General features: G+C 38.5%; 1 protein-coding gene across 15 annotated transcripts in view; it reads right to left on the bottom strand.

The window, feature by feature from the left end:
- The window catches only part of RALGPS2 (Ral GEF with PH domain and SH3 binding motif 2), a 157,242-nt gene that overhangs the window by 104,967 nt on the left and 38,222 nt on the right, over nucleotides 1–14,053 (bottom strand). Inside the window, exon 1 of one of the 15 annotated variants that reach the window (XM_065071753.1) lies at nucleotides 12,312–12,331. The exons of 11 other annotated variants lie outside the window; for them this stretch is intronic. Coding sequence is in view for 1 of the 4 variants with exons in the window: in XM_065071749.1 (XP_064927821.1) it covers nucleotides 9,622–9,714 (93 nt within the window). In the remaining 3 variants the exon portion in view is untranslated. Of the gene's footprint in view, nucleotides 1–37; nucleotides 2,821–9,621; nucleotides 10,968–12,311; nucleotides 12,332–14,053 lie in introns of those variants that run through there. 3 more of the 15 variants (XM_065071749.1, XM_065071754.1, XM_065071758.1) reach the window with 3 other exon arrangements.

Here is a 14,053-nt window from a genome sequence, read left to right as displayed (position 1 = left end):
ATAATTAATTACATATGAATAAGGAGGATACCCTTACCGTTCTGACTTCCACCTTTCAAAAGCCAGCTAGACTCAGTGAAGTGCCTCGTAGCCAAGAGTTAACTGGTAGATACCACACCACAGGGCAAGACATTTAGCTCTCGCACTGGTACACAGCTGCAAGCACACAGCAGCACATCCCAGCCCTCACACAATGCAGGCATGAATGAAGCAGAAGGAAAGAGTCATTGCAGGCAACAAATGGGGTAAGCCAGAAATGTGAACATGTGCACATGCCATTTAAATTTCGCCTGGGGTTGCAAGCGGTTTGCTTTCTTCTAACAAAAGGCCTCTCCGGCAGAGTGTGAGCATTGTAAGACAAAATATAGGTTCACTAAGTAAATCAGTGCACAAGAACTGAAGAAGTTTCTGCTCACAGACTATCACGATCTGAGAGCTTCATCAGAAATGACCTATAAGCCTCCATTCTGTTTTGCAGTTCTTTTAGAAAGGACATTGTGCAGAATAATGTTTTATTTCATTGGATCTGGTTAGTATTTTGCAATTGCTGTCAGAACCAACTGAACATCTGTTGTGATGTATGGTTTGTTTTTCCTCTCATACACCAAAAGGGTAAGCAAGCATTAGGGAAGCAAATTATTTTAGCACAGAAAGTACTGACAGTTTAGCCTGTGTGAGCAACATTTCTTCAAATATCTGAAGAAATCCAGACTTGCTCAGTCAGGAACCAGAGGAGGAACTCTCCTCACCCCAAACACACAACACAGAAGAAATCAAAACCTAGAGGCGTTTTGGAAAGATAGGAACTGCTGATATTTGTTTCCATGAATAAGAAGTAAAAAGAGAGCAAAGAAAATAAATAGGAACGATTTAAACTAGAAGCAGACAATTAATTAGGTAGTTCTCTAAGATGATAATCTTTCCACAGCTGGCTTTTCCAAGACCCCCACCACTATAGCTATCCATTTTGTTCGCAAACAAGATGAACAGTAAATGATTAATGTCAAGTTGATTAATTTATGCTCAGTTTGCAAAATATTTGTGTTATGGGTTAGATGTGCAGGCACAGTATCGGTGGAAGGAAGAATACACCTGTGGACAACATTCTGAACAGGGAAGTCACACCTAAGAGCATGCAGCAGTGGAGCACCGAGTGCTGCCACCACGGACTACAACATACAAACATTGTTTACGGAGCTACTCAGATCCACATATTTGCTTCATTTCTGAATAATGCGAACAATTATTATAGACTGTGCATCAGCAAAAATATCGCAACATGCTCACTGTGAAAAGGCTCTAGAGGCTGCTTTTTATATTCTTAATTTTTTTTAGTTTTTCGTTTTAAATAAGGCAAGTCTAAAAATTCCAGAAGACAAACCTGAAGAAAACCTTAATCTACAAACAGACCCATATGGGTGGCATACCTTCCCTCAATAGAAAAAGTACTTCACAGGAAAAAGATTTTGGAAAAGCATTTAAATAAAATTTTGTGCACAACCACACACTTGCAAGTTTGGAAACAGAGACAACAACTGACAGCACAAACTTTGCTACTGCCAGTAGGCTACAGAACTCTGTCACCAACAATCACCACAACGCCAAAAGGACATGTAAGAAACACTGGTGAAGAAAACTGATACTGAGGATCCAAACTGAATATTCCATGTAAAAGTACGCATCACACATGGATGTAAAGAAAACTCACATATTCATGAAACTCATCGCATAATCTTCTGTAGGCATTAAGTGCTAGAGTCAAGACTGTGAACAGCCAAGTCAAAAACATCATGATCAAACCATCCTAGGGACAGATTTTTAACAAGCAAGAGATGACAAAGTGCCAACTGTTGCTGAGTAACAGCATCCAAATCCACAGAATTAAAGATTCAATACATATACTTTCTTTGTACAGTAAGACAAAAGGGATTTACTTTTAGGGGAAGGAAGGCAAAACTCCTCCCACATTGAATGCCTTTTTCATTCAGAAAGAAGAAAATACTGTTGAGAGATCACTTTACCATGTTTTTTAAAGTCATTAATAGACGATGAGGATCCTTCTTGAACAAGACACACAATATCGTAGTTTTAAAATCCAACTTTCAGAGAGACTAGTATAGTCTTTACCAATAACATCTGTGGTAACAACATTTCAACAATAATTATTGAAATAATTTCAACAATAATTCTCTATAATTATTCTTTTTTAACATCATGCATCTATATGGAAGTTTGCACTGTTGCTATAGAAATGGTGCTAACAGGAAGAAAATCTGACAGCACAAGAATTGCCTATGTTTGGTATGATGACTATTATGCAGAACTGCAATAGATATTTTTGGAAGAGCACTGGATTATTCTGCTTGTGCCACTATCCCCTGCATTCGCTCACGAAAGTGCGTCAAGCTCAGAGTATCCAACTTCTACAAGCAAACAATACAGAAAACATTTATCCATCCAAGCATCCACATCTTTCCCGCACTTCTAACTCTTTGGAAGAACCTCAGTAAATCAGGCAAATGATGAGACAGCTGGTAAAGACCCAAACACCAGTAGTTTAATATTATACACTTTTCTTCACCCAAGACCAGTCAGCAACTGCTGAGCACCAAAGCATCTGCTTAAGAAAACACAACACAGGAGCTGGCAAATCCAAGTTAATGCACACTAGTCCAGAATTTCAACAAGCCAAATGGATGTTGAAACCTTGTTTTAAAGCTTCAAGAATGACCAGATAAATCCACAGAGGATTTGCCAGCTGGCCCAACCAGATGTCAATGACCAAGCATACGTTCACTTCAACTGAAAAAACTTGAAGTGGATATTTAATGAGGAAAGATAGTATATTTTAAAGATGGTATCAGACTTCCTTTTTTTTTTTTTTTTTTATGAACTTACAGTAGATTACAGGTAAATCTTGTCTCTTTAGGTACTGATAGCAAACAGGAATTTATTTGAAGGCCTGAAATTCTGATATACCTACCTCACTTCTTATGTACTAACAACAGTTGAATTGCCAGAAAAACTAAATGCAATTTCACTTAAATGGACAGTATAAATGAGAACTCTGCTGGAGCTATTTCTAAGCCACCTATCTACATTATTGATGAAAGGATCTGCTCTAAAGAAGGAATAACATAATAAATATCTACAGTTTGTAGAATTTGTATAACTGATGTAGAATACAATGTTTTCCAGAAGACAACAAAAAGGCACAGAGATGTAGCTCAAGCATGAATTTGAAGAGCAGAGCAGGCAAAGCATGAGAACCAGCTATGCAAAAACATTTGTATACCCTAATAGTGGTGAAGGTAAGCCTCAAATTCTTCTTAACAAAACAGGAGAAAAGAAAAACCGCAGGAGAAATATTAATGATAAAGTCTTCAGAGCTCACGTGACAACTTTAACCAGGAACCAAGTAAATAAAATCATTCCTCCAATTACTTCCTAAGGATGTAGGGGCATGCTATTTTGTTTGTGAGCCACGTCTCCAGCAAGGAATGCAAAAATCATTAACTGCTAACAATGTGCATATATCCTTTTGCTCTACACTGGATTTAGCGGCAATATCAACATGCCAGGAAAGCAGAACACAAACCTGGACAGTTTGCTAGCCTTAAACAAGTAAAGGCACAAGATGCCCATCCCATGCTGACTGCTCTGCATGGTTTCACAGGCATGGAAAAGCTGCAGACACTGAAGCCAAGGGAGAACAGCTAAATATGGTCAAAGCAGGGGGAAGCATTTTCTTCCAGATCTCACAGAAAGCATTAGGAATCTTACCATTTTTATGTGCTTCTAGGAGTAGGCCAAACGTTGACACAATAACAGCATTTACTGGTTCTTTCAGTATTTAGGAGTCAAGTCCAGCTAACCTACCCCACACACAAAGATTCCAGTGTGCTTTTGATACAGTCTGTCAAGCAGGATTTTTAAGATTAGCTCAGCACTGTAAGTTCACAAGTGATATCCCATCCAAATTCTACTTGGATAGTTGAGATTTTCAGTGCATAACTTGATAATTATTATTCAAACATATCCTTCAGCTTATGAAATGCAGCTGTGCTCATTTCCAACAAACCAATGGATGCACACACTAAAAACTTATTTAAATACAGAGATACAGAAGCAAGAGCAAGGAAAGAGTGTGTACACAATACAGATTTGATAGAGAATGGTGTTTTGAATGTAAGTCTACTGTTTTACAGCAGATAATGCTATTTCTTAAGGAAATCATGATGTTTAACGGTTCATCTAACTAAAAACAAAGATACATTCATCTTTTTGTTAATCTTTTAACTGATAAAAAGTAATCCTAGAATGCTATAAATGCAAGAAATTCCACACCATGAGACAGCAGGGTATCACAACTGGGAATACAAAAACCATTATGTGACCATTCAGTGATGTTAACTCTACCTTGAAAAAGCTCAGAAACTGTCACCTTCCAAAAAATCCACTATGAACCACTATTTCAGTTTATACTAACAGCTGAAATCTCCAGTCTTAGCACACTGATTAGAAAATTATTTGCTTTCCTAGGATCACCAAAACCATCACAGGAGTAGTGCAAGTCTTGCGGAAATCACAATTAGAAGAAAAGCAAAGATCCTCAAATCCTGAAACACCCACATGGTGAGCTTTTCTGTTTTCTGGCAACCTCTGGCAGGAAACCTTGTAGGAGTTCTGACCTAAATTTTGCACAAAAGTAATGTTTTTTGGGTTTTTTTACCCCCTTCTACAGAGACGGATCTTCTGCCCCAGACTAATCAATAGCACTGGTTTACTCTTGAGCAAGACATTAACCATTCTGGATAAACCAAGGAAAGCTAATTCTCTAGTTCTTCACATCATCTGAATGAAAATACAATGCTTCTTTGAGACCCTGTCATGCCCTGTATTGCTGCCTATAGAGTTTTAGTTAAAAAGATAATTATTTCAGCACCACAACAAATACACAGCTTGGCCAAAACAAGCATTCTAGTGTCACACAAGATTCACTTTGAATAAGACAAAAAACCATCAAAAAGGCCATGACTGATACAGAGAACTGAAATGATCAGAGGAATAGTTTTTAAACATTTGGGACCAGCAGCCTAAGTTACAATTTGGACAAGGATTTGTCAACCTAAGCAATACAAGCGGATGCTGCACACCAAACAGGGAGTAGCCTTGCTTGAAACAATAAAAAAGCCGCAGTGAAGATAAAGCTGATTCTACTAATAAACCATTTTTGCCATGCCCTAAGCAACAGTGTGGTCTAGATGATCCCCAAATTTCCCCCTATTCTGATTCTGTAGTTCAGAGAAAACACAAAAGACACTAACAATCTAAGTGTGTTAGGTTGCAAGAGAAAGAAATATATCCAAATATATTGATCAAGCAGAATGAAAACCACTCAGTGTACTTCATTTCTGACTCTCTTGATGAAATGAATTTTCTGTAAGTTTTTTAGATTCAAACAGAGCAGATAAACATTATAAAAAACCCCACACCTTGAGATCTATTTAAACATGTCTGAATCTCCCCATATTTCCTTCTAGAAAGATGTGGTAAAATTTGGCTTCAAGCCTCCCAAGAAAACCATTCTACTTCATCATAAATACAGTGAAGATACTGCAGAATAATCACAGAAAGCTATTTTAAAATGCATCACTTCAAGCAATCAACTTGTTGCAGGGGTATGTTCTCCTAGCACAGAAAAGAGGGAACGTGCAAGCCCTATGCACATCCATTTCTCCCAGCCCTGCTAAGTCTTTGAGAAAGGGTGTCATCGTGTTTTGATACTTGGTGATACTGGAACACTTCATGATGTCACCACCAAAAGAGATTCAACTGATAGTGTCCATAAGAATTTGGAAAATCTGACTTGCAAAGAGTTTGGTGAAATAAATGAATACGTGCATAAATTTTTCTACAGTTAAAAAAAAATATATATATATATATCTATATGTGTATTTTAACTAAATATATTCAGATCTTTCAGTGTTATTCCAAAGCCAAGATTATCTATATTAGTGAATAACTAAAAACAAACAAACAAAACAAACAAACAAAAACCAAGCTCTCTCTCCCCCTCCCAAACACTACAAAAAAAACAAACCCACAACCAACACAAACACCCCCCCACACAAAATGAGTAATTCACTTCCCCATTCTACACTACCAGGAAATGAGTTACCTCTGACCTGCTAAAAGAATGGCTGAAAAAGCTAATACCTTGGCTGCACTTCAAGAAGACTTTAGTCTTTCAGTTAGTTTCATATTCAGCTCATCAAGCTGGAAAAGTCCATTTTGGTCACGAATGTTATTTAAACGTAAGGGAGAGTCAGTCGCATCATAAACAGAGTATTGGTACCTTACTGTTGAAATATCACTGAAGTCACTAGTCACAACATGGTTAGGGTGTTTTGGGCAGGTGGGATACTTTGGAAAAGCTTTATAACATAAAAGCTAAGCTATTTTAATAAGCTATAAAATTTATCTTCCACTACCTCCGAAAGAGAAAAACAACCTCAACAAAACCAGAAAAGGTAGCTACCAAATAAATGCAACTGTCCATAGAGATTTGCGGGACCTTTCTGATCTAAGAATCTAGTTTTTCCACAAATAGAGTAGGGTTTTCCAGCTGAGCTGTGTGTGGCTAATGAACACCATAAATCTGACAAAGCTACTGAATAGCAGGCAGTGAAGCTGCTCTACCACAGAGACTGCCAAATAAGCCAGCTCCCTCGCTGAGGAATGAAGCAACCTCAACACTAATTCACTCTGGGACCCAATTGGATGCTCAGCCCCATCCTCGAAAAGAGAACACAATTTGCAAATGGCATCTCCAACCTAGCAAGATCCCTTTTTCTCTTCCATGATGCATTTTCTTATTTTGAGGAATTATTATGTTAAAAAAGCCAATCTCCTCTGCATTAGAGAAGATGCCAATTATTAATTCCAAAAGATTGCAATTTTCTTCCTGTAAGCAAAGCACTTCTACCAACATTAGGAGAATCATAAATACAGAAAAAGCCACAAAGATATACAGATCAGCTAGTCTAATGATAAGATCACAGAAACACACCCTATTACCCCAGGGGAAAAAAAAAAAAAAAAGATATCCTGTTCCATTAATGACCTGGAATGTAATAGGGAAAGATGACACCAGGCAAAGCAACCAGCAACAAAAACTTCAGTTGCTGAAGCCCATCACTTCTCCTCATCTTCCCTCTCTCACTCAGACAAGTAAAACCAGGAAGATATCCGTGACATTCAGTACCAGTCTACACAGAAATCTGACACCTAAAAGCAACACAGAAACTCCAGCACATCCATCTCAAAACAGCAAGGGAAGTCCATCTTTTTTCCTATTTTCTGGAGAGATCTCACTTCTGTCCACGTCCTTAAGCTCCATTAGTGCCGGATTCCGTTGTTCACTTAAGAATATCACTTCACAGAAAAAAGTGAAAAGAAAAAAAGTACGTAAAACTACAGGTTTTTTTCTAAATCATAACAATAAGAGCTAGCTTAAAATACACACAGCAGAAACAATTACTGTAAACCCTCAACTTTCCTGAAATACACTTTTGTTTACAAATAAATGAGGATTTAACAAAAGTTTTGTGGGTGCAATAGCTTAGCAAGATATCTTTCATGTCAGCCACTTGCATTATTTATCAAGTAAGCTTCCCTTTTTAGCAGTATCACTTAACACAGGCTAACTAGATTTCTATGTCTATCTGACTTAGCATAACACAAATGTGCCATACCTGTGAATTATCATACTGCTATATGGATCTGCATAACAGATTTCACATTTTCCTAAGCTATCCATTATTAAACGCTTTTTGGTCTCAGCAATACCCTTTCAGTTTTCAATTGTCTTATTTACAAGTTACAAAGCTAAATCAAGCATTATTCCTCAACAAAACTGTCAGCCTCAAATCATTTGCCCATATACCTTTGTTTCTGTAAGCAGTTCTGATTGCTGGTCTCTGACAGAATTTTTAGATATCTCTCTTTAAAATATCAAAGTCTGCACATGCTAACTTATACACAAATTTGTATGAATATTTCTTTTAAGCGAAGTTAATTTACCTTATCTGAAACATGAACTAGGTCCTAATGAAGAAACCTTTTCACCACTAAGACAGCTTCAGAAATGAGCCAAAATCAACTTTGCAGAAGTATTAAACACAAGTCACAGCATGAAATACAGCTTGAGTTCAGTCATCACACAGACCCCATCCACATTAAAAAACCCACAAGTCAGCAAGTTAATTAAGTACAGGGCAAGCCATTACATGCAGACATTGAGGAAGACGCTATCTGCAAGCAGGTCCTAAATGACGCTCTCGACTTATGAATAGCTGCTCTTCTTCAAAGGTAAAGAAATACTGCACTTCAAAAGCAGCTTTTCCACTTCTTTATCACTTTAATATGCCTCAACTTTATGAAACATTGTACATCTGGCACCCACCTTAAATGAAAAAAGTATCAAGCCTGTCCTTCTGTTTGATCTCCTGAATGCAATTTGGTTAACACCATTTTCCTCTCCAAATTCCTTTAGAAGTATTCTGGGTGGACACTTTGAGCACTTGAATAGATATCGCCCGTATAGCTAAGCAACTTCCACCAATAAAACAACTTGCTGCCAGCATAGCTACATCGACACAAGGGCATTAAAAAATAACCAAAGAATTGCAGTTTCATACTGTGATTAGACTTGGTACCACAACATTTGGTACATTTATAATGAAGACCTTGTCCAATGTAACACAATACTAGACTGGATCTGAGAGAAAGTCATTGTCCACTAGTAAGGAGAAAAGCACTTTTAGTGAGGAATATCACCAAAACCACCAAAATCTATTATCAAAGAGTAACCTGCCAAAATCTGTTCAAAATAAATCCAAAATATGCTTGGACAGGGAAGGAAAGAAAACAAACCAACAACGCACAAAGGAGGATTAGAAGAAATGCTATCATAATAATGAAGCAGCACAGGGCAGCCAGGAGAGCACTTTTCAAACAGGAAGGAGCAAAAATACTTCTATTGCAGAGGGACATTTCTTATTATCATTTAAATAAAATGGAAAATGGTTTCATTAGAAACTGCATACCTGACACCATCCATGCACAGCATATTAAAAAGTAACAATAATAAAGCCTTATACCCAGGTAATGTTAATCCTATGCTAAGGCAGGCCTGCAAGACTCAGGTTTTTATCTGCTTTAACAAACAGTTAAAGGTTCAGGCTGCTCAAAGCCCACCATATTCATGGTTCCCAGAAGCACACGCTGAGTGTGCAGCTAAGAAGAAATCTTGCTAAACCTTCAGTAATTTTGCACTCTGAGCTCCAGAAGACGTTTGAAAATGTCCTCAACTGCATGGAGGGACTGAACTCAATAGATTCTACTCTTCTCATACATTACTCCTCTCCAAAATGCCTGTTGGTATATTTCCATAGAAGTTTGATCAATAAGAATATCATAATTATTGTGAATATCACACTTATTGTACATACCAGACAAGCCTAACAACTAATGTCCAAACAAACTGGTCAGTCTAAAAATAAGTCACTATTATTCTAAAAATAAATGAGATAGCTGCCACTACTCAGGTATACTCACCAATAAAGCACATGGGAAGACTGGCTGGCAACCAAAGACAAGGCTGTTGGCAGAGTGTTCTGGACATGCTAGCAATGGCAGCACAGTCCACATGCCCTTTAACCACACAGGGAAAGTTAATTATGTGACAGAGTAGAAGAGGAAATACAATGACTATGAGTCATCCACTTCACCATATGCTTTATCAACATACCTCATGATATTAGAGTTACTAATTAGTGACAGTACAAAACAGCGATGCATTAATGAGAGAGAGTAGTCCAAATCTTTGGGGCACATTTTCTTTTATTGATTTAGCACTTCAAGCAATTTATGTGCATTTTGAAATCTAAAATGTACACCTAAGAAACTATTCAATGCTACCAGCATTCTAACACTTCACATAAACAAATTGTTTGTGGATTTGTTTGGAATCCCCAAAATACAGGTTTCTGGATTCGTTTTTGCCTTATCAGCCAAATGGCTCTATTACTAAATTTCCAGTAACACCATCATCATGCCAAACTCGCTCCACTGGTCTATTGGAGAAGCTGCAACAATTGTTAAGTTTAGCTCTGTGCAAAAGCAATTTTCAAAAATGTCACAAGTACCCTGTCATGCCTCAATTATTTCTGCATGAAATCTGAAACTAGGAAGTTTTGCCCAAGTTCCCAGAATTGCAAACCAAACTATGGATTCAGGACAGAGTTGAGATTACACTCTAACACCAGAAATCAGCACTCCAGAAGCTCAGCTATGACCAAAGCAACAACTGATCCACTTAAGTGATTTCAGATGGTTTATGGGAACTCTGATTTTGTACTTGCCAGTCGCCTCCACCACTAATTGCTTTTTTTTTTCATTCTCTTCTCTGCCATGACATCAGTGCAAGATTTTGTATGGCCAAAGAGTTTGGGGGAACTATCAAACCGAAAAATAAGGCAATGACAAAAAAAAAAAAGGCAGCTTAATTTCCTAGCTGCATCTAAGCTGATGCTTTTCATTGCACTGGTATTTCTGCCAAAACAGTGTGAGAAGTGAGCAGTCAATAAATAAGCTGCCCCACCACATGTGGGGTCACAACATAATTCAATTACAAACCAATTTAAATTAGTTACAAGTGTGGAGGACCCTAACATTATCAAGCAAGATACAGATCTTAACAGCAATTAGAAGATCAAACAATTTGGCAATAAAACAAGCAGATGAGAAACACAAGCTTCTTTAAGAGCTTTTAAATTCGAGTTTTACTCAGAACTAACAAGTCACAAGTGCTCACTGGCCTCTTCAGATACGAATTCAGACATGAAGCTTACAAAGAAAAACCTAGTAAACTGAGACTTTCAGCTTTTCATTGGAGGCTTCTGCCTGCCTATATATTAATCTGAAAAGGCTGTATTAGAGCAAAAAGTGTACTTTGTACTAGTCCTGATCATTCATTTATTGGTCCAACTCAAGTCACTCTGTGACATTATACCACTTATTCTAAATCTAAATGAAAATACAATACTATAGTTTAGACAAATATCCCAAACCCTGGGCACCTTGCTAATGTAATAAAAGCAATCCAATTTACAAACTGCATTAAGATCAGTTTTTCAGGATCTTTGCCATTTTTATCTAGGCATTATTAGCTAAAAAATATACCTTCTTCCCCAGAATGATGAATCTGAGCAAATTCCACAGTCCCAAAGTTGTCCCTTAATGAATAAGGAGAGGCACAAATCCAACAGCTTTTAATGCCACACTACTACAACAGAGTGTTGAGAGCTGGTCCTAGGTCACTTCAGACTGCTGCCAATGTCACAGCTCGACTGAAGAGAAAAACAGGTAACACATACATATCCCAAAGAATCAGTGCCACTGACTCCTACTGAGATGGCTCCAAAGCCAGCAAAACCTTCCGCACCACATTTTCCCTCCAAATTACTTTTAAATGGAGTCACAGCGTGAAAGCCAGCACATTTCAACCCCCATTTTCATTTCTTCTCTGTCACTGAGCACTTCAGCCCTCAGACATACAGTACAAGCAACAGAAGAGATTCACAAGCTCAAAAAAAAAAAACACCACAAAACACCAAAACACTAAATCGGGATGGCCATTTTTAGGCAGAGGACCCCACAGAAAGCTTAACAGTCTCCTTCTCTTCCATTTCTGCTTATTATCACCAGGCACACTATTCTTTTCTCCTTAACTGACCCGGGCCTGCCCCAAGTTATACTTCATAACTTGCACTAGAAACTGCTATAACGGTCTAAAACCAACGGGAGGAGGGTCAGATACGACTTCCAGCTAAATTCTAGTCAGCCCTGGTCAGGTCTCAATCTTCTAGTCAAAGATTTTTAAAACTTATTTTACAGCTTCAATATGATTGCTAAGAACAACAGCTAATAAACTCAAGTCACCAGAGGGCACTAACACTTCTATCTAATGGCAAATGCACTCCTTCAATTACGAAGGCTGATAATTACATCCACATCATCATGTATATTTTATCTGGATTGAATTTCAGCCAGCTTGCTCTAATCCATGTTCAAATCTCAACTACATGCTGCTGAGGCACTGAGCTACATTAACTGCTGTGGTCACACTTGCATTACATGGGAGAGACATACAGTCTCCCCAAATAGACCAGAGAACATAGGGCATGCACACACCTCTCCCAATTCACTTGCAATCTAAACTTATATTGCCTGTGAAATGTACTCACATGTATACATATAAATGAAATTCTGAAACAGGCACAGAGAATAGATCACAAGTCCAACACCTGAAAGAAACAGAACAAATAACTATTCTTAAGAGTTTGTACCAAGATGAATCCTACCAGAGTGGACTGCAAGTAATATCTCCCAAGAGAAAAAAAACGAGAGGGGCTTCAATTTAACCATCAAGCATCAACAGATGTATTACTCTCAAATGTGGCATCAAATCAACTGCCCTGTTAGATGCTTAATCTTTAACAAAGAAGGCTGCTTTTTGTCACTGAGAAATGAGCAGGTTTTTAAACCACAAATACGATGCATACAAGGAGCTGACATGAGCATCTCTTGACATTCTGACCAGGCAGCTCTTGAGCCTCACAGCGTCAGGCACAGAGGTGCACTGCAGCACACCCAGAGATATTCTGGAGCAGGAAACCTTCACTTGCTGAGGCACCCAGGAGTCACAAACAGCCAAAACACAGCCTGACCAGTGCAGCCTTACAGAAATAAGTGCAAAGCTGCTGGGACCCACAAAGTACACAGATGCGCTTTTTTTCCCCCAGCATTATTGCCCTGCAGTTCTACCTAAGCTGTATTTCCTGTAGTCAGGACTGTAAGACAACACAAGGGAAGGAAAAGGGAATCCTATCCTTACTTACAGAAAAGCACATAGTAAGCATGGAGGCCATCACTTCTCTGCACTGAAGTTACAGCCATGGAAAAAGTTACACTGGCAATAAAGCTGGGATAGCAAGGATTCTGAGAACATTCCAAAGGCATCTCCATGGGTTCAAGGAAGACACAATCTGTGCCACACAACAGTCTATAACCCATCTGTAAGCCTGTAAGGAGTTTAGAAAAGACCTGCTGTGAGCGTACTAGAGAGTGACACACCTCCAAACAGTGAGCACAAGAAAATAAACATCAACCTTTTATGTATGTCAGGAACATCATGTTTTGAAATATTTAGTCCTGGCCCACTAGGTTTCCCCATATTTTATTTTGCTGTAAGACTCCATGAACAGGTCAGTTTTTCTAGCCAAACTCTCCTACAAACTGAAGCACGGATAGGAAACAGTCTCTGTTCTCCTCAGCCAGCAAGCAGGTTTCAATGACCATCATTCACACCAAGCTCACTTTGGACAGTCACAGCTAGAAGCTCCAATGTTCAGAACACACCATGCTGCTGAATACATCCTCCCCTTCTGTGACTTTGGGCCACACTCTCCTTTTTCCCCCTTTCCACAGCTTCTCCTGACTGCACAAAGCTGCTGCCAGCAGCTCAGCCCAGTGACTGGAGTGCCACAGCAGCGGCAAGAGCTGACACCCCACAACTGCTGGCTCCAGCTCCCACTGCAGATGTTCCCTTGACTGGGCGATGCCAATCTGCACACAACAAGGATTCCAAAGCCATTTTAGCTGGAGTCCTACCAGGCCATTAAGGATCTTTGTAAAATAAAAAGAGTTGCAGTCACACACTCACATGTTCTACAGAGCATCTACTTAAGACACCCAACTGTAATAGTAAGACTCTTTGACTTCAACATGTGATCAGTTGATAAACAGACAAAACATGAAGCTCACAAAGCTTCTGTTCATGCAGTAAACACTATGCATGCATGAATATTAAAATATTAACTCTACTGCAGCACTTCCAGATATCTAAAGATATTATTAACTTAAAAGTTCTCGTTATTTTGAAAATGCATTCTTAAAGATCTTTCTTAACAAGGGCTGTAAAACAACA

Source organism: Columba livia, chromosome 8 (assembly GCF_036013475.1).
Source record: "Columba livia isolate bColLiv1 breed racing homer chromosome 8, bColLiv1.pat.W.v2, whole genome shotgun sequence".
In the NCBI taxonomy this organism is placed as follows: Eukaryota; Metazoa; Chordata; class Aves; order Columbiformes; family Columbidae; genus Columba; species Columba livia.
This window is presented reverse-complemented; position numbering and strand designations above follow the sequence as displayed.